The sequence below is a fragment of the Catharus ustulatus genome, chromosome 18, assembly GCF_009819885.2.
Source record: "Catharus ustulatus isolate bCatUst1 chromosome 18, bCatUst1.pri.v2, whole genome shotgun sequence".
Classification (NCBI taxonomy): Eukaryota; Metazoa; Chordata; class Aves; order Passeriformes; family Turdidae; genus Catharus; species Catharus ustulatus.
This window is the reverse complement of record NC_046238.1, coordinates 8,366,744-8,392,246: the sequence shown is the minus strand read 5'-3', so window position 1 is coordinate 8,392,246 and position 25,503 is coordinate 8,366,744. Positions and strand designations below refer to the sequence as shown.

Genomic DNA, 25,503 nt, shown 5'->3' with positions numbered 1-25,503 from the left:
AAGAACATTACTCTAGCACAGCCAGCTGAGCACTTCAGAAAGGCATGAGATGTAATTGCTCAAGAGGAATCAGAGCCAAGAGCAGTTTGCTGAGCAAGTTGTTTGCTTAATAGAGTACTTGATTCTGAGAACTAATTTGATTCTCTTTGCTTTCAAATTGCTGTGGTGATTTGGTGCCTGTTCTAAGATGAGCACTGTGCCATGTGTTCACTTCATCTAATACAGGGGAAAACCTTGCAAGACAGTTTTTACTTGACCTGCTCTTTGTACCTCTGTGCTTCTGATCTAAAGGGCATTTGCGAATGTTTTCAGGTATTTGCACATCAGCAGTGTGAAAAAGTTTGTCGGAAGTGTCTCTGACATGGACACAAGTTATTGTAATGAATTCTCTGTTGTGATAGTAAACTTCTAATGACAATTGTGTCATAGTTTTCTGTCTTAATTTACCAGTAGATGAGCTGAAATGCACCTCTGGCAAGTTAAAGACTGTGTTAGAAGAAACTCTTTTGTAGTGGCTAAATGTTTCCATTAAAGAAAGTTATGATCCTTTCTCTCCTCAAACTTGTATTTTCATTATTTTTTTCTGATCAGGTTCATATCTTCCTGATGGTAGTGCACTGGATCCTGATTATTACTTCTCCACAATCAGCTCCAGCTTTTCAGTTTCTCCTCTCTTCAATGGTATTAACAATAAAGAGTTTAACATCCCACTGGAAATGCTCCGACAGCTGTTGAACATGGTACATGATGGCTCCTTATGAACATTGGAGTGACACTGTTCTAGATACTTGCTAGAAATAGATGCACTTTAAGTTTAAGCTTTTAAAATTGCAAGTAAAATGACAGCCATTGTCTTTCAAGCTTTGAGTAATTTTATTTTCATGGCATTTAATGTAATGCTTCAATAGCATTCCTGAAAAGCTCTTGTATAAACCATGCAGAATTTGAAAAATTAAGTAAGTTTTTATCAACTGCTCCCTGCTTGAGTCTTGCAGACCCCTTGTTCTGCTGTAACCTGCATACTGCTAGTTGCTGAAATAGAAGATTGGGTTTTGCTGTGAGAGTGAGACTTTCTGAAGGGTTTGTTTGCTGGGAATTCACACAAGTGGCATAAGCTTCAGGCCCTGTCTTTTTCTGGCATCAGCTATTCTGGAATAGCAGAGAGACTCAAATGTTCAAATTTCATCTGAGGCTTAGTACTGAAGTGACTTGTGTTTTCTGTGCATAAGCAAGATTTTATTAAATGATGTCCTCCTCCTGTCTAGAGTCACTAACAGGAAACATCCTGTTTTAGTTTGATTTTTTTCCCTCCATAGGTGAAGCAGATCGTTGGGGATTCTCTTCTGAAGACCTTAGATGCAGTTCTAGCTGAAGTTGCAGAGGTATGGTTTTTAATGACTTCCTCCTTTAATGACTTCATTTTTTTTGCTTTATTACTTGCAAAATAGTGCTGTACCTATGTAAGGTATGCCTTTGTAAAATGATACAAACTTCCTTTTTGAACAGTTCTTTCCGTGATTTAAATCTAGCCTTGGGCTGTGTAAAAATGCTGAAAAGGGGTGATATTTTTCACTAATATAGGAGGAAATAGTTATTTTCTTACATCAGTTCTGTTATGCTAATAAATTACAGCATCGGTTGCCCCAAACTGGTTTCCTGTAGTCTAAGGTCTTTCTTGCATATTGCAGTGACATTGTCTTTTTTCACATATATGAAATGCATTGGTTGTTTTCAGTTTGTGGCTTGGAAATCACTGCTGCTCTTGCAGGTGCTATTTCTATGAGTTTGTCAGTGTTGCAGCTCATGGACTTGCAGAGGCGGCAGAATTGGTTCTTTAGGTCTGTGAGTCCCCGTTTCAGAGCAAGGGTTTGTTCTCCCCTCCCCTGGGTGCAGTTCTGTCACAGCCTCCACCACATTTTATGGAGTTTGCCTCATTTCCTCAGGGCATAAAGCTGTGGTGAAAAGGGTGTGTGCTGAAATGTGTGCTGAAATGACTCTCCCATCAAGCACTGCCATGTTCAAAATATAGGCCACATTCAGCCTTTCTTTTTGCCATCTCTGTAAAATGAGAGTTTTGACCCCTCCTTTTTTTAATTTGTTATTAGCCCCCTTGTTAGAGAAATGAACGTACTCTTCAAACAGTGACTGAATTTTGTTTAATGCATTGACTGGCTTTACTTTTTCTTTTATTAAAAGTGGAGGGGGAAAAACTGTGAGGTTACTTCTTGTACCTGTTTTATATGCTTTCATATGTTTTTCATTGTGGAGTTGGTGTGGGATTTGTTTATTTGTATAATGAAAAATACTTCCTTTTGAATGTAGCAGATTGCTTCTTTTCTCTTTCAGACTAGTTCTAGTACAGATCTCTATTACAAAACCTTCAGTGACCCTCTTTACCTTGCTCAGTTTAAAATGCTGAGAGACACACTATACTATATGAAAGGTATAGTATTTTTTAAAATTTATTCTTCATTATGTTTAGGATCACAGATACCTGCTTTGTATTGAGTGCTTGAACGTTGGGTTTGCATTTCCTGGGAACTCTACTTATGGTATTAAATTTGTATTTTGAAATGTTTCCGTATTAAAAAGGTGCTATGAAAGTAGAAAAAATATTTTGGCTACCATTAAAAGGATTAATAGATGGCATTTGAATTGTGTGTTCACTGGTGGACTTTGTTATGGTATTTATCTATTTATCTATAAGGACATAAACTTGATAAAATAGTATCATTTATAATGCAGCAATGACTTTTATATATGCTGTTATTCTGATAAACTGACTTCCATCCTTCCAGTATAATATTGTTTCATTTTCTTTCTTTAGACCTTCCCAACACATTTGTGAAGGAAATCCATGATTTTGTGCTGGAGCAATTCAACAGCAGCCAGTCAGAACTTCAGAAAATCCTCCACGATGTGGATCGACTGCACAACGAGCTGAGCCCTTTAAAACTGCGGTGTCAGGCCAATGCTGCCTGTGTGGATCTCATGGTGTGGGCTGTGAAAGATGAGCAAAGTAAGAAAAATGCTCTTTGGTCTCTGCAGTGTCTGTTGTGTTCTAAGTTGTAGAAATACTTACGGAGTAGATGGTGCTCAGAGGAATATTACATTTTGGTGGAATATTTCTTACTTTTAGAACACAAGAGTAAAACTTCCATCAAAAGGTTGTCAGATTAGTTGGCTGGATAGTTAGACATCTCTTTATAGAAATGGAAACAGACTTCCAATTACAGTAATTTCACGACTATAAGGCGCACCCTTTTGACTAAAATCTCCCCCCAAAACCGGAAGTGCGCCTTATAGTCCGGTGCGCCTTATCTGATCTACAAAGTTGCAACATTTGCCACCCCGGAAGTGAGAGCCCGCCGGCATCGGGGCCGCCCCCGCCGGCATCGGGGCCGCCCCCGCGCGGGGCGGACCCGCCGGTATCGGGGCCGCCCCCGCCGGCATCGGGGCCGCCCCCGCGCGGGGCGGACCCGCCGGTATCGGGGCCGCCCCCGCCGGCATCGGGGCCGCCCCCGCGCGGGGCGGACCCGCCGGTATCGGGGCCGCCCCCGCCGGCATCGGGGCCGCCCCCGCGCGGGGCGGACCCGCCGGTATCGGGGCCGCCCCCGCCGGCATCGGGGCCGCCCCCGCGCGGGGCGGACCCGCCGGTATCGGGGCCGCCCCCGCCGGCATCGGGGCCGCCCCCGCGCGGGGCGGACCCGCCGGTATCGGGGCCGCCCCCGCCGGCATCGGGGCCGCCCCCGCGCGGGGCGGACCCGCCGGTATCGGGGCCGCCCCCGCCGGCATCGGGGCCGCCCCCGCGCGGGGCGGACCCGCCGGTATCGGGGCCGCCCCCGCCGGCATCGGGGCCGCCCCCGCGCGGGGCGGACCCGCCGGTATCGGGGCCGCCCCCGCCGGCATCGGGGCCGCCCCCGCGCGGGGCGGACCCGCCGGTATCGGGGCCGCCCCCGCCGGCATCGGGGCCGCCCCCGCGCGGGGCGGACCCGCCGGTATCGGGGCCGCCCCCGCCGGCATCGGGGCCGCCCCCGCGCGGGGCGGACCCGCCGGTATCGGGGCCTCCCCGCCGGCTTCGGGGCCGCCCCCGCGCGGGGCGGACCCGCCGGTATCGGGGCCTCCCCGCCGGCTTCGGGGCCGCCCCCGCGCGGGGCGGACCCGCCGGTATCGGGGCCGCCCCCGCCGGCATCGGGGCCGCCCCCGCGCGGGGCGGACCCGCCGGTATCGGGGCCTCCCCGCCGGCTTCGGGGCCGCCCCCGCGCGGGGCGGACCCGCCGGCTTCGGGGCCGCCCCCGCGCGGGGCGGACCCGCCGGTATCGGGGCCTCCCCGCCGGCTTCGGGGCCGCCCCCGCGCGGGGCGGACCCGCCGGTATCGGGGCCGCCCCCGCCGGCATCGGGGCCGCCCCCGCGCGGGGCGGACCCGCCGGTATCGGGGCCTCCCCGCCGGCTTCGGGGCCGCCCCCGCGCGGGGCGGACCCGCCGGCTTCGGGGCCGCCCCCGCGCGGGGCGGACCCGCCGGCTTCGGGGCCGCCCCCGCGCGGGGCAGACCCGCCGATATCGGGGCCTCCCCGCCGGCTTCGGGGCCGCCCCCGCGCGGGGCGGACCCGCCGGCTTCGGGGCCACCCCCGCGCGGGGCCGGCCCGCCGACATTGGGACGGCTCCCTTGCGGGGGGTGTTAAAGCCGCAGGAATCGGATCGGCTGCTGCGCGGGGGGGGGCGAAAGCCGCAGGGATCGGATCGGCTGCTGCGCGGGCGGGGCAAAAGCCGCAGGGATCGGATCGGCTGCTGCGCGGGCGGGGCGAAAGCCCCCGGAAACACGGCGGTCGCCGCGCGGGTGGGGCGAAAGCCCCCGGAATCACGGCGGCCGCCGCAGGGGGTGGGCGAAAGCCCCCGGAAACACGGCGGTCGCCGCGCGGGTGGGGCGAAAACCCCCAGAAGCACGGCGGCCGCCGCGCGGGGGGGGGCGAAAGCCCCCGGAATCACGGCGGCCGCCGCGCGGGGGGGGGCGAAAGCCCCCGGAATCACGGCGGTCGCCGCGCGGGCGGGGCGAAAGCCCCCGGAATCACGGCGGTCGCCGCGCGGGCGGGGCGAAAGCCCCCGGAATCACGGCGGCCGCCGCGCGGGCGGGGCGAAAGCCCCCGGAATCACGGCGGCCGCCGCGCGGGGGGGGCGAAAGCCCCCGGAAACACGGCGGCCGCCGCGCGGGGGGGGCGAAAGCCCCCGGAATCACGGCGGTCGCCGCGCGGGCGGGGCGAAAGCCCCCGGAATCACGGCGGCCGCCGCGCGGGCGGGGCGAAAGCCCCCGGAATCACGGCGGCCGCCGCGCGGGCGGGGCGAAAGCCCCCGGAATCACGGCGGCCGCCGCGCGGGGGGGGCGAAAGCCCCCGGAAACACGGCGGCCGCCGCGCGGGGGGGGTGAAAGCCCCCGGAATCACGGCGGTCGCCGCGCGGGGGGGGGCGAAAACCCCCAGAAGCACGGCGGCCGCCATGCGGAGAGGGGGAAAACCGCCAGAATCGGAGCGGCTGCCACGCGGGGAGGGGGCAAGCAGCTGGAATCGGGGCAGCGGCGGCACGGGGCAAGCCTGCCGGCATTGGGTCACCCGGAGCGCCAGGGAACTCCCGGAACAGCGGGGCCCTGGGGATGCTGCACGGAGCGGCGGTGGGCATAGCCCGGCCCTGCCGGGTACAGGCAGGCCCGGGAGCTAATGGCTGCCGGATTGAGGCGGGGCCTCGGCCAGCAAGCGTGCGGGAGGAGCTGGGGGCGGAGCCTCGCTGCAAAAAAAAACCCGGTGCGCCTTATAGACCGGTGCGCCTTATCTGATCTACAAAGTTGCAAAATGTGCCGGCTCCCGGGGGGTGCGCCTTATAGTCCGGTGCGCCTTATGGTCGTGAAATTACTGTACTTATCTCCAGGGGATGCTATAAACGCTGAATTGCATACAGATATTTATTCTCTAGTTTGTGTTTTAATTATTGCTCTTAATGTCTTAAATATTTCTCAATGATTCTTTTAAAGAAAATGTTTTTCTTCATTGCTAGCAGGACTGGGAAACTCTTTCTTACTTTTCCTCTATTTTCTTTCTTGTTGTATAGATCTTGTGTCTGCTGAGTATGTGAAGGATTTTTGTCCTTTTGGACATTGCAAGTATTTTATTTCTGTTCAGTATGAAGTATGCTTAAAATCAGCTTTAAGTACTGTCTTTCTTTCAGTTAGTGTTTGACAGAGCTGTTTGGTGCAGGTGCTAAGTTTCTAAAACTGTTTTTGCAGAAGCAGCACTAAATCTTATACATCAAGATTGAAGCTTATAAATTCTTTCCATTATTTTAGAAATTCCAGTAAGCACTGGGTTGTGTGGGCTTAATAACAAATAAAAAATCTGTTGGATTTTTTAATTTCAGATGCGGAAAACCTGTGCATCAAGTTATCAGAGAAGCTGCAGTCAAAAACCTCAAGCAAAGTCATAATTGCTCACTTACCATTGCTAATTTGCTGTTTGCAGGTCTGTCTTTACAGTTTTTGTCATTCATTGCTGTAATTACTCATTGTATCAATGAATGAGAGTTTGGGGAGTTTTACAGCTTGCTAGAGCACTATCTACTATTTTTATTACTCTCCATCACTGTGTTCTACATTTGGATTTCGCAGGTCTGGTGTGAAAACTAGGAGCTGCTTTTAGAGTTTTCTTAGCTACTTCTTGAAGAATAATATTCATGAGGGTATTTTTTAACCAGTATTTAATTTCTGAACTATTTAGCTTCTTAGTCCATTACACAAATAGTTAAAATGTTGGGACTGGCAGGTCACTGAGCTTATGACTAAGCCTTGGTTATTCTAATTTTTGTCTTCTTATTGGGCACTTAGCCAGTCTTGCAAATGTGGTGTTTTCCACCACATAAGTTGTAAGTTACAAGTTCCAACATTCAGAGGAACCTTATACAGTACATTTATTTTTGGACAGTGCGGTTCATTTCATGTAACTCCTGTGAAAACACCTAGGAAGAGAGCAGCAAGGCTTGAGTGGTATATGACACACTCCTAGAGTAACCTAAAATAGTTGGAGGCTTAAAATGTCTATATACTCTAAACTGAATATTTCAAAACTTTGTAGGATTTGTTTTGTTTTCTGTTTGTTTGTATTGAGCTAAAGTTGCAAGATTGCAGCTGAAATAAAAAGTACTGTGTTATTCTAAAGCTATGTTTTATTGTTTTGTTTTGTTTCTTTTCCCTTTGTAGGGTCTGGGTCGTTTGTGTGAGAGGTTCCCTGTTGTGGTTCATTCTGTCAATCCATCATTGAGAGACTTTCTTGTGATACCTTCCCCAGTGCTTGTGAAACTTTACAAATATCACAGCCAGTACCACACAGGTAAAGGACAAAAGCCTATGCTCCAAAGTGATTGTTTTGTAACTTGTGTGGCTTTTTCATACTTTTGGTATTTTGTGGTAAAGCAGCTGTAGGTGGAAATGGAGATGGAATTGTATAATTGTTTTTGGAGGTGGGGAGAAGGGAAGCAAATGAAATTCTGGTAGAAGTGTATCTGAGGGTAAGCAGTAGAACTGCTGTGTCTCTTCTGCTCACACTGAGCACTTCTGTCTTCTCTGCAGCCAGACCAGTGCGTAATTATCCTCATAGTGAGGGAAAAGAAGTCACATACCCAGTTGGAACCTCCCTTGTTTCAAGTTGTGGCTGTTGTGTCTAAGTCTTCTACAAAGGCTGCTTCTGTCTGCCCTGTAGCCTACTTTGCAGTTTGGGAGGCAGCCACTGGGTCTGTCCAAAGCTGCTTCTTCTCCAGGGTGAACTAGGTCACGTTCCTCACACTCCCCATACACATCCTCTGCTCCAGCCGCGTGACTGTCTTGGCATGTGGCAGGTTTTTGTTGGTTTTTAATTTTAATATTGAGCTATGATTTTCAGAAGAAAAATGTTCAATTCTAATGCTAGAGGAAAACAGTAAAGTAGTAAGTGGCTAAATTTAGGAATAATAATGTAGGAATAATCAAATGCAGTAATGGCTTGTATAGTGGTGTTGATTTCTGTACTCCTGTGCTCTTAGTAGGTGGGAATGACATCAAGATTAGTGTCACCAACGAGCATTCAGAGTCCACTCTGAATGTAATGCATGGCAAGAAAGGTCAGCCATCCATGTATGAGCAGCTGCGTGACATTGCCATAGACAACATCTGCAGGTAAGAGAGGGGCTGGCGCTGTGCTGGACATGTGCTGGTTCCCTGGCACCATGCTGGACATGTGCTATTTCCCTGGGAGAAAAGTACTGTGCCCATTTAGGGAGTTCTGTTCTGTGCTACCATGAAGTCTTGGTGCCTTGTTTGGTCGTGACTTCATTTTCCTTCAGGTATCTCTTGGTTCGGTCTATGTTCGAACTGTAAAATAATAATTTAGTCTTACTGTTTTGCTTCCCACGTCTGCTAGTCACCATTTTCAGTAGGTAGGTGTTATTGTAGATATTCAGTAGGTTTTTTTTGTCTTCAGCTTAGGTTATCGCATTGAGTAACAGAAGGATTGTCACACACTTGTGTGGGCAGTGATTTTTCTTCCCTTTTAAACAGCTACAGAGAGCTAGAGGGATGACATAGTTGGTGACTAGAGACAAGGAATTAAAGTTTCAAAGCAGTGGATTCTGAATTTACCTTATTGCATATTCCCATCCCTGTTTTTGGGGAAAGCAGAAGTAGAAACTCAGCTCATTTTTTTAAATGTATCTGCAGTGTTCCTTGGCAGTCAGTTCTTACTCTTCAGTATAGGCCTGCTTCCCTTATATATAAATAGCATGCATTTACAGTAGTTAAAAGTGATATATTTTGTTGATGCATTATGTTTTTTCTGTCCATTTTTACTCCAGGTGCTTGAAAGCTGGCTTGACTATAGATTCAGTGATTGTTGAGGCCTTTCTTGCCAGTTTATCCAACCGTCTGTACATCTCCCAGGAGAATGATAAGTAAGTTGTCAGTCAGTCATAAAACCAATTTTTCCTTCACTCAGTGAATCTGAGACTTTTTTCTAATATATAAGTACTGGCAGTATTATTTTAGAAATAAATGTCTCTGAGATTGATGGGCTTGTGCATAGGGTCAGGATATTCCCATGCCAAGTCTTTGGAGAGCTGAGCCCGTTTTCATTCTGAGAGATACTGATTCAGTTTTAGCTGATTGAATCAGCAAATCTTTGGTGAATATTGGCCAATTTTGAGTCCTCAGCTGAATGATGCTCTCTCTTCAAGCTTCAGCTGTCCTTTTTGGCTAGACACAGCTTGTCGCTTGTCACTCTGCTTTTAAGACACTCACCAACCAAGAAGTCTCCTGGGGGAGGTTCTATAGTAGTTGGTTTAACTGTCTTAGTATTTTGCCCATAATTTTTGCCTATTTTCACTGTTGTTTTTAGAACAGTTTAGTGTGAATTTCTTCAATAATGAGTTTGGGAGAGGTTATTTTTTATTTTGAAAATCAACTTGTGCAAGTAATGTTGGGAATATGTAGAGTGGCAGTATTAAAGCTGTTAGTGGTGTTTAAATTATTAAAGCTGTTAGTGGTGTTTAAATTTACTATAGGAACTGTTACTTATGAAATATAACTAAGGTCTTGATAACTGTTGAACAGTTATATTTTTCACACTGGGGATTTTGTTTGTTTTCCTAACAGGGAAGCTCATTTGATTCCTGACCACACAATTCGTGCTCTAGGGCACATTGCAGTGGCACTGAGGGACACCCCAAAAATGATGGAACCCATCCTGCAGATCTTACAGCAGAAGTTTTGCCAGCCACCTTCTCATCTTGATGTACTCATCATTGATCAGCTTGGCTGTTTGGTCATCACTGGAAATGTAAGGAAAGAATTGGCCAAAAGAGTGCCAGTTCATGACCCTTTCCTTTAGTTAAATGGAAATGTATTTTAGAAAGTGCATTTGCAGAAGGCTTTTAAGGCTTCTCTTCAACACAGGCAGTCTTTGTGATAGCAGAAAACAAAACCTGTGATAATGTGTCAAGTGCTGTCCCTGTAAAGAAGATGAATCCCCATAGAAAATAAGAGTCTTTTAAAAGAAAACGCTATTAAAGCCCACCAAGCTCAATGTTTTCAAAAGTTATGAAGTTTTTAAGTTTTTTATTAAGTTATTAAGGTTTTTTTAAGTTTTAAAAGTTTTTTTAGTTAAGTTATTAAGGTTTTAAACTTATTTTCTTTTTGTATCAGTAATTAACTTTCAAAGTCTTGTAGGTTCATACATTTGAAAATATGGAAGATTGTCTTCTTCAGTAATACAAAGATTAACTGACTTTTTCCAAATGTTATTTGTGCCTCTGAACAAGCAATTAATTGCCAGAACTCAGAAGCCTGAAAAAATTGTTTCTATTAGGAGGGCAGAACTTAAGAAAATACTATATTTTCTATAATTTGGTCAACACTTGTACTGTTTATTTCATGGAAACTGAAACCATTGCTCAGGCTGTGGCTGCACACCTATCTGTAGAACTTGGCAATACTTAGAGTATTTTACAGGGCTGTTCTTTGAAGGGATTGTATTCAGTAAGCTTTACTGAGGGATTTGGTTTTGGTTTTTTGCAGCAATACATTTACAGTGAGGTGTGGAATCTATTTCAGCAAATCAGTGTTAAAGCAAGTTCAGTTGTTTACTCTGCCACAAAAGACTATAAGGACCATGGATACAGGTAACACTTAGCTGGGGCTCTGAAATGTGTGAAAACTGTATCAAATACCCTTTGTGCTGCTTTGGGGTTTTTCACTTTTTCCCACCACCAAGTTTTATTACAAGGCTGTAAATTGTACTGTTCTTTGATGTTAAAAAGAAAGACATTAATTTAAAAGTAATAGCACTTCAAAATGCAGAGATTCCTGAAAATGCTTTTTACTGTAGGTAGCATTGATAACTTTTACTGCTGTAAGGAATCAGATTTTGTGAAAGTTAATTGACATTGATGACTTATGTTGTCTGTAATTACAATTATTAATTACTAAATCTCTTAGCCCAGAAAAGCTGAGAGTGTGGTTTGTTTTATTTTTAATGTGGTCTAGTATTTGTTAGGGATGAAGTGCAAACCATTAACAGTTTAATTCATGGTATGTGTTATGCAATGTTTTCCCCACTAAAAGTAAAGATTATCACTGACTCTGCTGGTGGTTGGGGTAGGCTGGGGACCTTTCAATGCAGAATTGGAGTGTCTGGGAGGACTGTTCTGTCACTATGTTTTAACAACTGATTGGAGTTCTGATTGGAGTTCCCAAAACAGAAACACTGTCCTTGGGTGCTCTTTGTCTGCTACAGGAAGTACTTTCCTTGTGGCCGTGCATCATAAATGGAACATCCTCCAAAGGCACAACTTAAAAATAGTTTTTCACTTAAATACCAACTGCATTTCAGTTGTCAGTAAAGTGGTATGATGCTCATAAAAACAGCAAGAAAAAAGACTGGAGGAAGATATGTCAGTAGCCTTATTACAAGAGTTACTACCAGTAATATGAAGAAAACACTGAAAATACAAAACTTGAGGAATTGCTTGTTCATAACTGTTCTTTCTCTTCAGGCACTGTTCCCTGGCAGTCATTAATGCCCTGGCCAACATTGCTGCCAACATCCAGGTAGAGCACCTTGTGGATGAGCTGCTGATGAACTTGCTGGAGCTGTTTGTTCAGCTTGGGCTGGAAGGAAAGAGAGCTAGTGAGAGAGCAAGTGAAAAAGGACCAGCACTGAAGGTCAGCTATGCACTGATTTTTAATTGTGTGCATCTGTGCTTTGTGTGGGTGGCACTGCTGAACACTTAGGGAAAACCCATGCTGTGCTAAGCCTGAGAATGGAGTGTGAGTGCAGGTCTAGGATGCCTGACTGATCCATGTGGAGTGTCCCAGATCAAACAGGGGATAGCTGCAGTTCAGCTGAGACTGCCTGAACTGGAGTGTCAGAGGCAGAGCTGCAAAGGGAAACATGGGAGTCTCTGGAATCAGTATGGGAGACAAAACTGCTGCACTGACTGAAAGCTCTGCGGTTCTGCAAATGGAGAAATGACAGATGTCAGATGGATTGAGCTAGGAGGCAGTGTTTCTTTAGTGTTAAGATCCTGTGAGCAGTTCTCACTAGAACATTCTGCTCTATGCATGGTAAAAGTTATGAAAGGTATTCTGAAGACTTCATTCTCAAGAAGAGATATAGAATAAAACACTGCACATGCAGTGCTTCCCGAACAAAAGCAAGTTTTTCTTTGTTAGTTTGCTTATGTCTCTTCTCAGCACATGAAAATTTGCTTGATAACCACCAAAACATAAAATGTTCAGTGATATTTTGTTCTATTTTCAACTATTCAAAAGTGACTTCTGTGAGGAGAATTTAAAAAAAATCTTATTTTTCTTTTGCTGTTGCTGACAGTTGACATGGATGTTCCCTGAGTATGCCCAGGAATGGAAAGTCATTCCATCTTCTTCACCCTTAGTGCCTTGTATTTTCATGAGGACACTGATACTTCCTTTTCTTTTAACAAAAAATGCCACTAGAAAAGTGGATTTTCTACAGAAACTGTGCAGTTCTGCTGGGTTCTGGCTATTGCAGTTGGTTTGTAGCTCTGCTGTGATTCTGAAGCAGTGAGTCACATGCAGTGGATTGTCTTAAAGTTAACAAAAAAACCCACGGTGACTTTTTCCAGTTGTCCCTACCCCTTAGAGTGTCTTCTGTGCTATTATTTTACTCCCTTCAAAAATATTTTAACACACATCTTTTGTTTTGCTTTATCTTGACTCTCCAGGAAAGATAACTGAAATTTGTTTTTGTTGGGTTGTATCATTATTGTTTCATCTGAAGACTATTTGGCTTTGTTTCTCTATTGCTCTTATTTCCTTCTTTGTTTTTGATTTTTAAAATTGCTTCCTTTTGGTTTATTCCACTTCATGCAAAGCTGTATCCTGTTAGCACATCTTCCCTGCCTCATCTGTGTGGGGCCAGCAGTCTCTTTTCTAAGGAGAGAGCTGAAGCATTCCTTCTTTCCCAAATCCAGTGTGGTGTCTGTGCCATCACTGTTTGCCTGATCAGAAAACGTGGGAAATGATGTGCTCTGCTCAGTGAATGTTTTCAGTACTTAAATACACTATTTGGCCAAGAGCAAACACACTTGTACAGCTGCAATTAAAGAAGTCCTGAAAAGTGGAAGGAAATATGTATTTTACTTATGCTGCCTATATTTCAATGGAAAAGGCTGCTCCTCCTGCTTAAATAAATTCTTGAAAATCCTGCTTTTTTTACAAGCTTGTTATTTTTGGCTTAATTTTGATAGTAAAATGAAACTTCTGGAAACATTTGATACTTGTTTGTAGCCACCCATTTAATGTGACCATGTTTCTAGCAATTATTAAATATCTACGCACTGTGTACTGACAGGGGGAAAAAAATCCTTTCAATATGTCCACGAGGAAAACCTGAAAAGGTTTGTTAAAAAATTCCAGGGTGTGTTCAGTCCTGTGGATTTCATGGGTGCTCTCTTGACCACCTTGTGCACATCTCTTTGCAAGGTAGAGAGTTGTAATTGTAATGTTTGATGCTTGAAATATGTCATATAGCAAATACTTTAGAAATACTTCATTTCCTTTTTCTTGTCCAGGCCTCCAGCAGTGCAGGGAACCTGGGTGTGCTTATTCCTGTCATTGCTGTGGTGAGTATCCAATGCATGAGTTGTTGTAAACAATGATTTTTCTCTCATTTGTCAAATATTGGTTCTATTTCAAGCAGAGTGGTTTTGATTGTCTGCAAGAGCAGAGGTTACCATCCAGGAGAAATGTAGTACAACTGTAAAATAATGCACCTTGCTCTAAGGGGAGGAAAACATTTGATTAATAACGACAAATCTCTTGAAAATAAAGAATCTTTTGTGATTCAGGGTTAGATTGTTTCAAGGCAGGAATTCAGGAGGTTCTTGAGCTAAATAATACTGCAGGGAATATTGCTTTGGATAGTGTTTGGCATGCAGTGTAATAAACAGCACGTATCTGGCCTGAGGAGAAGTGAAAAACAGTTAATAGAAAGAGTGAAAAATAAATCTTAGTTTGGCAGCAAAGTGAATTCTGCTTCTTAAAAGGAAAAAAAAATCATTGATAAAGAAAGGAGTAAGTGTCCTTTGTCTTCTGAAATGAGAATTGACTGAAAGCATTTTGGGAAATGTGCGAGGACGCTGATGTCCATGCCAGACTCATTTATGCTGAAGTGTATCTGTGTTCACTCTTGGATGCCATTTTTTTGGGGGGACAAACATTTATCTTAACAAAGTAGAAGTGCTTATTCAGGAAAAAATTGTAGACCTACATCTCCAACAGAAAATTTAATGTCCAAGCCACATTACCAGGTCAGTAGGGCTACTTGCTGTAGCTTTTGCAAAAAAAGGTCACATCTAAAAGGTCTATAGACAAACTTCCTGAAGGACAAAAGGCATCATGCTGCTTGTTTCCCTTCTGAAGCTGACTTATTCTGTGGAACTTTTCCTGCACAGCTGGTGGGACAAAAAGAAAAACATATGGTATGCTTGCAGTAGGGATGCCAGCTTGTAACTTGTTCATACTGCACATCCATAGACAGGCAGGAAAAAACACTCATTTCATACTGCGCCCCCTCAAACCTCTTCACTGAAGCTTGTCAAAGAGAAAAGTCTAAAATTAGCACTAGTTAAAGATCAGAGGACTGTTCCTTCCCTTTTCATATCTCTTCCACTAGTTTCTTGCATCAACCCTCCCCAAATTCAACAGTGATCACAAGGACTGGTTCCTAACTTTAAAGAAATGTGTTTATAAATGTCTTGGATCACTGTTATTCAATTGTAGCTCAGTTTCTGCATGAGCCAGCTAGTCCTGCATTGAGATGTTCTAGTGGGTGGCATTTTTCAGCTGTCAGTGATGTTTTTGCTGATTTGAGTGAAAGCAGGGCCATTCCTTGCATATTGAGACAACATTAGTGCTTATTAGAGACTTAATGTAAAAGTTATGGAAGTACTTTTCAGTTTCAAACTTATATTGATGATATATTTGTTCTGAATAGCTGGGGATAACTGCATTTTTCTTAACCAAAGTGACCTTTAAATGCAGTCAGTGCCAGAATCTGAAGCAAGAGTTAATGGTTACATTATGGTTGTTGAAGCAAATATTTGACTTTCTTGCACAATGTATGAAGATCATGAGTTTTGAGCAGTAGCTGATTTGCTTTTCTACTTGTCCTCTTTGCCTTGAATAATTGTCTTTACTCAAGTCCCCAAAAAACCTGTATTGCAGATGCTCCAACTCATTCAATCATTGATAAACTAATTAAACCTAGGGTATGAATATTTAATCTTTTGCATATGCTTTTTCTTTTTGTATATGCTTTCCTTTTTGAATGCAGATAAAACAATAAAACCTGTATATGAATGTTAATGATCTCTGTTGTGCACTTCCAGTACTGAAAATTGTCTACCACGTGATGGACTTAAAAGACAGGAATAGGGGGAAACATCTGAGTTTCATATTCAAAATCAGCTCTTCATCATTCATTATCATCATTTTCTGATAACACTCTTTCATTGGCTGACAGGTTGAAAGGCTTTGTGTATGGAGCATATAATTGGAGTAGATACAAAATTACAAACTGAATATAAAAGCAAAATTAAATCAACAAGTTAATATTGGAAAGCACCTTTTAAAAAAAATTCATAATTCTTAAAGTAATGGTTGGTTTAAAGGTTATTTGTGTTTTTGCTAACATAAGACAAATTTATAATGTGTATAGTTAGGTTGATATAGTATTTGATACTGCAAAAAGTAATAAAAATACTCTCACTGGATTATGAACCACATTTTTTTAAAGGTATGATGTAAATTAAGGTATACAGAGGTGAGTATGTTCATTGTCTTTAATAATTTGAATGTATGGTGCAGCTCTGTTTCCTGTACCAGGTAGACAGTGATATTCTACAGAGTGTAGGTAAATCTTCTCATTTTCAAATGTGGCACATTTGAGCAGAATTACCAGAATGATTCAGAAAGTTTGCACTGACTTGGAAGGTTTTGTCCATTAAATCAACAATGGAGAGTGCACTGAAATAATAACAGAGTGATTGCTATAAATGGCTTTCTTTTCTAGAGAGGATTAGGTGATACTGAGCCAGTGAAAAGAGCATTTTGCTGACTGCTTTCCCTCTAAAGGGTACTCTGAGGATATTTATATCTTTTACCAGTCTGACCTAATTCTGATACCTCTTGTACTAATGAAGATCAGAGGAAGTATTGAAACAATACAAGTTACAGCAGGAAAAAGTAGTGGGTCCCTTAGTATTTCATTCCTCCAAGACATTTCTGTCTCCTTTTACTTGGTACACTGGTCCATGAGGCTCATTGTGTGCATCAGTTTGAATGTTAGTACACATTGTGTTGCATTCACTGAACATTAAATGATGTAAGCAAAGTAAGGAATGGGGACATTTGATCTGTTTCAAGTTAGATTGTGTAAAATGTCCAGGAGAGACTTAGGTGTCTATGGCTGGTCAGGTATTCAGGATTTCCTTAGTCCTGTTTATCATGAACAGATATCCTAGCACAAACTTAGAGCTAAATGTCAAGACTCCAGATAGTCTAAACACTTTATTGATTACATTTTATACACTGCTGCAAAACACAAAGTGTAAGTTACTTTGTGATTTATTTTTTTTTTGCTAGTAATACACTTGTATCAATACATGGCACTAACCATTTAAAATTGCAGTCAAATTATCTACTGCTGTGAGTCCATTCATGAGAAACTACCTGTAGATAATACATTTTCTTTTCATACCAGTGACTTTTGTATTGGCTAATACGACAATAAATTCTCCTTTATGATACTGGTGTTTTAGAATATAATTAATTATACAGCCCATGTGTGACAGAGTGTTGGGGGGTTTTCTCTGCTTTTAAGATGTGGCTGGGTTGGCAACTCTGCCCATGAACAGGAGGCAGCTGGTGCGGTGCTCGTAGATCAGGAACAAAAAGGGGCGGTCGACGACAAAGCGGATCTGAGTGGAGAGAGGCATGAACCCCACCGTGGTGACTGCTGCAGCCTCTGTGCCCTCCTCATTCACTGTGATTGTGCCTTGGTGGTTGAACTGTTCAGACAAACAAAACAGGAAACCAGATGAGAGAAATTGAAGCTCTCCTAAGCACAGGAATGATGTGCTCAGAGCCTTCCCTGCTCTGTGTCCCACACCCTGCACAGCTCCAAAGACCTTTGGGGTTTGTTCTGTGGAGAAGCCTGTTCCTGACTGACCACAACACTCTTAGTGCCTTTGACCTCTGATTAAACATGTGCTTCATTATGTGAGTAGACAAGGACAGACCCACAACCCTCCCTCTTATGTCCTCCAGAAAAGATGAGGGGAAAAAATACTGTTTTAGCTTACTGTGTAATATTATTACTGAGCTGTTATTGGGTGATAGAGTTTAATCAGAGAGGAGGTGAAATGAGGAGTAAATACCCTGTCAATGGTGATCTTCTCCTCTGATATACCAGAGTAGTCGCCTTTTCCATTGAACAGTTCTTCTATTCCCATGGATCTCAGATAATCAATCAAATTATAAGTCTTTTCCAGCTTAAATTTAGGCAGAACGACTTCTCTTGTTCTAGTAAAAATAAACACAAAAAGGAAAAATCATTGAGCAGATCTGTATGTGCACAACTCCTTTGCTTTACAGACCTGTTGTGGTTTGGATTTTTTGCTGTCTTCAGCAAGCAGGACACAGATATACAGGACTTTTTGCTTTCAAAACTTGAGCATCATGACTTTTAAAACTGTGCTTTAAAAAATTGATTCCCCTGAAAACTGTTAGTCAATTTGATATTTCATTTATAATGATTTGCATAATTTATGTATATAAGGTATATGACTTTGAGCAGTTCAGTGCATGCTTGTAGTAAGTATTGAGCTGTCAGATTTTCTGAAGTACTAAACTGGAGATTTGTCACTTACTGTGTACAACAGAAATAGGTTGAATTCCTGGACAGCACATCAAATAATCTCTTTTTAGCAAGTCTGAGTACAGATACACCTACCCTGTTATTTTCCTCAAGGGAGGCTTTATTATTTTTCTTCTCCCATAACTGTGATGTCCTTTGTTGATTAGGAATCAAATTAGGAATGTGTTCCTTTGCACAGCTCTGTAGAAATGCTCAGTGCTGAACTGAGTGTAGGCTGATGTGACCAAGATTATTGGTGCAGAATAATCTGTTATTTTCACAGTCCTGTTTTTCTTTCTCATTGTAAACTTTATCAGTAAGAATGTTTTCTTTAAATTTACATCATTAAATACTCAATAGAAATAATTTTGAAACTTTGTTACAATTTTCTACCTCAATCATACTTGATTTCTTGATGGTATTAAATTGTAAGAGATCACCAGTCCTAATTTTTAATTCAACAAATCTAGTTTTTGGAGGTTTTGTTTAGGTTTCATATTTTTTATCAAAATCTATTATCCTCTGCATGCTTTACTTACCCTCACTACTCTCATCAAGAACATACATTAAGGCTTTACAAGATGTGCTTTTCAGCAGATACCTGTTTGTCATGCTCTTCTGCCACTTCTCCACCACTTGAGGTGTGATCTGCTTTTCAAGGGCTTTCATGCCAGCCAGTTTGTTTGGGAGCACCACCAACATGCTGATGTTGCCCACGAAGGGGAGCTGGATGATGCTGCAGTCCAGCTCAGGGTCAGCAGCAGCCAGGAAAGTGCCCTTGGTCTGCATCATGGGCACCTTCACCGTCTGCTTCTCGTTCAGCCGGAAACTCCGCTTCACCGTCATCTCCACTGGAAACTTATTCTCCCAGGTTCCTGTTCATACCATGCAGAAGAGAGACAAAGCCCCAAGGTGGCTGTTAAGGAAATGTTCCCAGAATAGGTTTACACTAACTTTTGAGTCATGTGGATTGGGAGTTACTGCAGGAGATTGATTTCAGTGAAGCCTGAATTAGAAGACAAGTTTTAAAGTGACTTCAAAATTCTTGGCTTCTCTTACTTAACATTTGTCTGATTTGAGTCAACTGTATTACAAAACACAAATGAAAAATAAGAATTTGGTTGGTGTGTATTATTTTTCCCTGTAAGGGATCTGGAAATTTAAACAGATGCAAATATTTTTTAGGGTTTGCCTCTAGCAGAACACCTGACCCAGCTGTATTTTCTGAGAGATGTTTGAATCCAGTTCTGATTTAGAGAACGTTAGTGGTGTATCAAGCTAAGCAAGGGCTGGTTTCAATTTTGCATAAGGTTTTAAAAGATGCTGTGCTGAAGGCATTATGTTAGCTAGTCCATTCAGAATGGTTCATTTTCTGTCTTAATCTGAAGAGTTGGGGGGTTGATTAATTAATTCTGTGATTAGTTTGATGTGATAATAGGCTCCTGTAGATGTGCTGTAATCTGACAGGTTTATCCCAAATAATGCAGTCCAACATGTTTTGTAGGCCCAGAAAACTTTGCCATCAGGGTTTGAAGCTTTTTATGTGGAGATACTCTGGATACCAGAAATATTTATTGACTGTTTGAAAGAAGGTTTGTTAAATGCAGTGTTCTGTTGGTCTTTTTATAGAACTGTGGCTCTGGAATAAACATCATTTCTTAAGGGGCAGACAAAGCAAGAAGGTTATAGTGGAAATAGGGTTACCAGTATTTCCGGTAAAAAACTCAGGAATTTCAGTCATCCTTGGCAAGCAAGTATGAGAGGAATGTGGCTGTGACTGCGTGGAGAGCCTACTATATAACCTTAATTGGTTCCTTAGTCTGACTTTGCCAGATTTACTGTGAATAAGAAAAGCCTCAAGGCCAGTTTTCATTCTAATAGTTCTTGCACATGTCAGGCTGATGGGGACCATCAGTTTGAGAAGCTATCAGACTGTGGTTGATAGTCTGAAAGGTATGGGGTATAAAATGGGTCATGCTATTCCCAAACAGTCTCACTTCCAAGGAAAAACCAGTGTTTGGCTGTTTTTCAGAGAGCAGAATTCACAGGTGTAGGACTCCAGCTGGCCAGTGACATGGAGCTGCTGTGGGCCAGGGGAGCTTCAGCAGCACTGCCATCCACTGAGGGATGGGAGACATAATCAGCTCTTCCTAGTGCAAGAGAGGAGCTGGGGAACATTTTTCTTGGATTCAGCTTTGCAAATGTGTTTGTCTTGGGATAGAATACTGATCCCCAGCAGGAGCTGTGTGGCAGCTGAAACCAGCTGGCTCTTTGATTTTCTGTTTTGAATCTTCCCCCAAGATGTCTTTTGGACCCATCTGTGGTGGCAAGTGTTGTCTCCATTGAGTGACTCCTCTTTTGCATTTGTGACTGGAATCTCAGAAAAACTAGGACATTTTGGACCTGTCAAAATAACCAGCTTCTACTTGATAGGAAGCTCATAAATGATTACTCAGAGCTGTGCTGAATGGGGGGTAGGCTGGACATCTGTACATATAGTCTTGATTTAATATATCTATATATATTATCAAGATAATATATCTATATATATTATCTTGATAAAATGTGCCTCTTACCAACATAAATAGTTTCCAATGGTTTCTTGATGGTCTTTAATATAAAAGGAGCTTGAAACCTCCCAGTGTTTGTCAAGTATCCCACTACTCAGTCTCACTTGTACTGAGCATCTCTGTATATCTGAAAATGTTTATAGGTTTCTTAGTTCAGAGGGCTTAACAGAGCTTTTTTGCAGTGGTACAGACAGTGCAAATGGAAAGATGCAGACAAAATTTGGCATGTTTGAAGGAGTAGTGGGGAAACTAAGAAACCTAGGAGCTGAACTTGTTTTTAAAAATTCAGTTTCACTCAAAGTAGATTCCCAGGAGACTATCACTGTAGGACAAAAGAATTGACAGTAGAGAATTGATCTTTGTTTTGAGGTTTAGAAATTGCAGCCTTCAGCAAATGGCACCAAGGCAGTTTGGACTAACAGGATTTTGTGGGCAAATGATAAACCCTAAAATATTTTTGATCTTGATGACACAAGAGTACCAATACCACAGCTGTCTGTTTTTGTGGTGTTTTTGTTATCACAAACATTTAATAATTTCAGAGTGAAGCAATACAGTATTTCAAATTTCACCAAATTATGGGGAAAAAAAGTATCTGTTTCACTTTGTACAGTCCTTTTCTTAGGGTGGTTTAACAGGCACTAAAGCCCTTTATTTAGTATGATATGATCATCAGGAATGTAGTCAAGGATACCAGTAAGTGCCTGTTGGATAGTACCTGAGAGTAGGAGATTATCTGGAAGTAATTATTCAAGGAAGTAATTCCTTGCAAGTGAATGGGAAAGGGTACATTTATATTTATAGCAATGTTATTTCTATAACCTACTGAGATGGCAGGTGTAAGAGAGACATTTGTTTCCTGAAATCAGGGACATAACTGGGGAAAAATGAACTCTTTTATGAATTATGGAGAGGAGTGTGTTGTACTTGCAAACACTGTTACTCTTTCGGGCTAATCTGTCTTTCCTTATCCATGTGTTAAGTAACCTTTCATCTTAAACATTCAGTAACAGATGTCCTTTTATCCTCAGTTCTTCTTCCATTGGCACCTCCTTTAATACAATTTTAAAAGTTTGTTGAAAAACTAACAAACTTTCAATCTGAGGCAGATAACTTATCTTACTCTTAGTTTAAATATGAAGACATTAAAAATAAGGGTTTATAGTAAGAATATATTGTAGAGTTTTTACTTTAAGCCTCTTTAACTGTTCAACCTTTACTAATCCATGATGGAGCCCATGTCAGCAGATCATTCATGCTGAATTAACTGAAATGTTCCATGTAGTGAATGTATTTGGTTTTAGTTGTAGAAGAACACTGTTTTGGTTATTCTCTTAGTACCCTGTATGGACTTGTTGACAAGGATCGCTCTCTGATCATATTAAAAAATTGCTTCCTTCAAGCTGAAATTTTTTGTAGTCATTTGTATGAGTCCTGAGTACTTCAGAGATGTTAAGTGTTTTAACTGAAATCAACCTGTACCATTTCAGTGACCAGGACTGAATGTGACTCATGACTTGCATGTACATCTGTACCTCTCCATCTGATACTACTACAAAGCTTTCTGGGGCTATTCTGCATCCGTATGTTGATTTTCTGTCTCACTCTGAGTCATGAAGGTTTTGGAAGGAGTAAGCATTTGCTCTATATATACAATACCTACTAACTTCAGAGCATTGTTGTGCTACAGTAACAGGCAAAAAATGGGCTAATAATACAGATTCCTAATGAAGTGCTCAGCAGGATTTTGGTAGTGTACATTAGACTTAAGTTCTGTCATACGGCAGTGCATTGCAAACTGAGAAAATCCATCACTAAGATTCAAACAGCAGATTCTTACCTTTAAAGTAAAGACAATTAAGAATCATCATCAGTGTTGTAGGGTTTATATCCACAAGAGCTTCCTTGATTAATCCCTTGGTCAACTTCAAGATGCGTTCATTGTTTTTGGCTATGAAGCTGGGATCTGAGAAATCAGCTGGTTGGGCATCAGCAAAGTAGTATGTTTTCATATTGGTTTTGAAATCATTGAGAATAGAGAAGTCTTTATGAATATAAAGGTCATTGACAGACCTCAGCGTGTAGCCAAAGTTGCGCCTGAAGAGCCGATGGGTGAGTTTGCGGAAGAGGTTGTGAACGGTCATGAGCTCGTATTTGCTGCTGGCATTAATGAAGTCTTGAAAGCCAAGAACAGATAACACTTCCTGCTGGGTTTGATCCTTCAGACCCAGGGAAATCATAGCCATTGCAGTGGAAATACCAACAGGAGCCATGATAATATTGTCTGAGGGGCTGGCCTTGTCTGCCACACTGCGGTAAAGGTTGAAGCCAAAGTTTGCATTGAGGATATTGAGGCGCTGGATTCTGGTTTTGCCGTGGAATAGTTCAAGAATATTTCCTTGCTGAACTTCAGAAACCATGTGTGGGGCAGCATCAATAACATCACTGTAATCATCTTCACCCAGTATCTTATCAAGGTCTAGATAGTCCTCTTCCTCCTCCTCTTCAGGAATCAAGTCATTAGTGATGGTGTTTTCTCTGTGAAAGTCGGATGTTAGGTTTGGCATGTAAGTCCCATTTTCATGTGGTTGTGCTCCTTTGAGGCTTTCAAAATGCTCAGTGACGTCCTTGACTCCACCAAGTGTGGAGGTTATGATGAGAGCAAGGGCAAACAGTTGAAATAGGAACTTCATTCTGACAGGTGAAAGCCTGGAAGGCAACATGACACAGTTGAGAGGATCGAGGGTAATTGAATTTTAGTTACCTATTCCCTAACTTTAGGTCCAAGCTGATTTCTGTTGCAGCAGCAGATCTATAGTTTCCTTGTTTGACAGTACTGTTTTTAGTGGAACAGATGTCAATTAGATGGGTAAGTCTATTTTACGGGTAATTGTTTTGCTTACACAATGCCTCCAACCTGCCAAAGAATTGGTTGACCTCCTCCCATACAAATAGTCATTACTGACATACTTCAACAGTTACAAACTCATTACCCCGAATATGTGGGACTCTTTATTTTAAACTGTTACACTTAAACTGTACACTAACTGTGTGAATAGTGTGTGCTGAAAATACAATGTGAAGTTAAGTTGGAAGATTTGAGCTTGATAGGATGAGGAGGGACTCCCGATCCAAGCCCCTGCAGGAGCATACCAGAAGTCTGAGATGTACTGAAAAATTTGAAAAACAAACATCCTGTAGCTACAACAGTAATGGAAGTTTTGTGGGAGTATTTTGGAAAAGTAAGGCAGCAGTCTGGTGTATAAAGGCAGTCTAGGCATGTTGAAAGACTGAGTACCCTTAGTGGGGCTGCAGTGAGGGAAGTGTTGGGCACAAACTGGCCTGCTCACTCACTCAGGCATGTTACTCAATGCCTGTGCACCCTTTCTGCAGCTCTCTGTCCTCATCTGCCACTTTGTAATGGATTGGCTTGATTGTGCTTTTGGCTTAGTTCTGTATTGTTTCACTTTTCTGTAGCACTGCAGAACTCGCAGTGCGCTGTTTTCTTCGTGATGTGAAGTCTCTGTGAGCTCCCTTCAGAACTTTTTCTAGATTTACTCTGATCCCAGTTCTAGACTTGTAACCTCACCTCTTTTGTTTGAGAATACTTTTAAGTGGAACCTGCATTTTTCTAAGGGAAACTTAATCTCTTCATCTACTGAATATTGGACTGTTGGATTTTAAAATTATTTTTAAAATTAAGAATTTTCTTCAGTACATCTTTGAAGAGAACACATCAGACTTACTTGGCTGGAAAACCCACTACCAAGAAGTCAGTCTAAGAGACTTTTCACCCTAATATTGGGTGCAGTAATTAAAGTGGTCTTAGATATGAAAAAGTGTAATTCCCTCCTGCAACAGTCAGAGATCAAAATGTAGGTGTTCAGTAGATCTGTCAGCTGAAATTGAATGGGTGTCTGAATGCCAGGCCTTGGGTTTTGCTCAGACTTAACTATAAAGTTATTTCAGGGATTTATAAAGTTAATCTCAATTGATACACTTTCTTGAGTAAAAATACAGTTATTTACAATATAATACAGGACTAAATACTGAATACAGTTAAAACAAAAATCTTGCTAAGATGTTGATTAAAATGCTTTCTAAATTAGGAAAGAGAGCTGTTCTGTAAAGTGTAAAGGTTCACATACCTGTTCTTGTTCACTGACCTGTATATCAGTGAATGAAACCTTGAAGGAAAATATTTTCAAACATGTTGCAACAGGATTGAAATAACTGAGCTGACAGATTAATTTTTGAAACTCTCCCCCAGACTAATTTGCTTTAAATCCTAAAACCATTTTAGGTGATTCTCCCGTATAAAAGAATACTTTGTTTTGCAAAAATAAAGGATCCAAATAAGATGCTTATGAAATTGTTTTACACTGTGACTGAACATCTAGAGTCAGTCTTTTTCTTATTGTTTCTTTGTAAATTCATTTGTTTTTTCCCCGCCCCCAGAAGTCAGGCCCTTAGGGCTGAGATACTCTGTCCAGTAACCATTGATAAACATTTTCTGCTCTTGGCACAGCAGAATTTGCTGTCTGTATTCCCAGCTTTACATTCTCGTCTTCACCAAAGTTCAGTTCTTGCTCAGCTGCACTTACACAGGCAGAACACCCCCCTTCTCTGCAATATGTGTGTCTTTGGTGAAATCTACCCAAAATAACAGGAGAGGTAAATGAAGCTTACCTTTAAGGCACTGTACTGGGAGATGTGTTGAAAAGCTCAAGTAAAGGGAACGGCAGGGTTTAAATCTGAACTTTGACGCTGGTTTTTTGTGTATCTCCCAAAGTAAACATTCTCTAAACCAAACACTGCTAAACTTACTTCGTCAGCCAAAATCCCTCCCTTGCCTAGTGATCTCTGCTGAATTCTCTGTTGTTTGTTGAACTGCTTTTATAGCTTTGCAGGTACTTGTTCCCTTTTGAGGAAGGTCTTTGAGCAAAAATCGGTGTGTATGTAAAGTTCCAAAG

The 25,503-nt window shown here is 42.6% G+C and overlaps 2 protein-coding genes across 3 annotated transcripts in view; one reads left to right on the top strand and one right to left on the bottom strand.

Moving 5' to 3' along the window:
- The window catches only part of PI4KA (phosphatidylinositol 4-kinase alpha), a 56,672-nt gene that overhangs the window by 7,429 nt on the left and 23,740 nt on the right, over positions 1–25,503 (top strand). The window contains exons 8-19 of one of the 2 annotated variants that reach the window (XM_033075518.1): positions 592–740; positions 1,317–1,382; positions 2,347–2,443; positions 2,828–3,019; positions 6,403–6,503; positions 7,238–7,367; positions 8,056–8,188; positions 8,863–8,958; positions 9,659–9,842; positions 10,580–10,683; positions 11,557–11,725; positions 13,615–13,665. In XM_033075518.1, the coding sequence (XP_032931409.1) occupies positions 592–740; positions 1,317–1,382; positions 2,347–2,443; positions 2,828–3,019; positions 6,403–6,503; positions 7,238–7,367; positions 8,056–8,188; positions 8,863–8,958; positions 9,659–9,842; positions 10,580–10,683; positions 11,557–11,725; positions 13,615–13,665 (1,472 nt within the window). The remainder of the gene's footprint in view (positions 1–591; positions 741–1,316; positions 1,383–2,346; positions 2,444–2,827; positions 3,020–6,402; positions 6,504–7,237; positions 7,368–8,055; positions 8,189–8,862; positions 8,959–9,658; positions 9,843–10,579; positions 10,684–11,556; positions 11,726–13,614; positions 13,666–25,503) is intronic. The other variant, XM_033075519.1, reaches the window with a different exon arrangement.
- On the bottom strand, positions 16,594–25,342 carry SERPIND1 (serpin family D member 1). The gene is made up of 5 exons (XM_033075520.2): positions 25,220–25,342; positions 22,371–23,239; positions 18,562–18,835; positions 17,482–17,626; positions 16,594–17,112 (listed from the first exon to the last, which is right to left on the bottom strand). Exons 2-5 carry the CDS (start codon positions 23,221–23,223, stop codon positions 16,921–16,923), a joined length of 1,464 nt encoding a protein of 487 aa, XP_032931411.1. The 5' UTR covers positions 23,224–23,239; positions 25,220–25,342; the 3' UTR covers positions 16,594–16,920.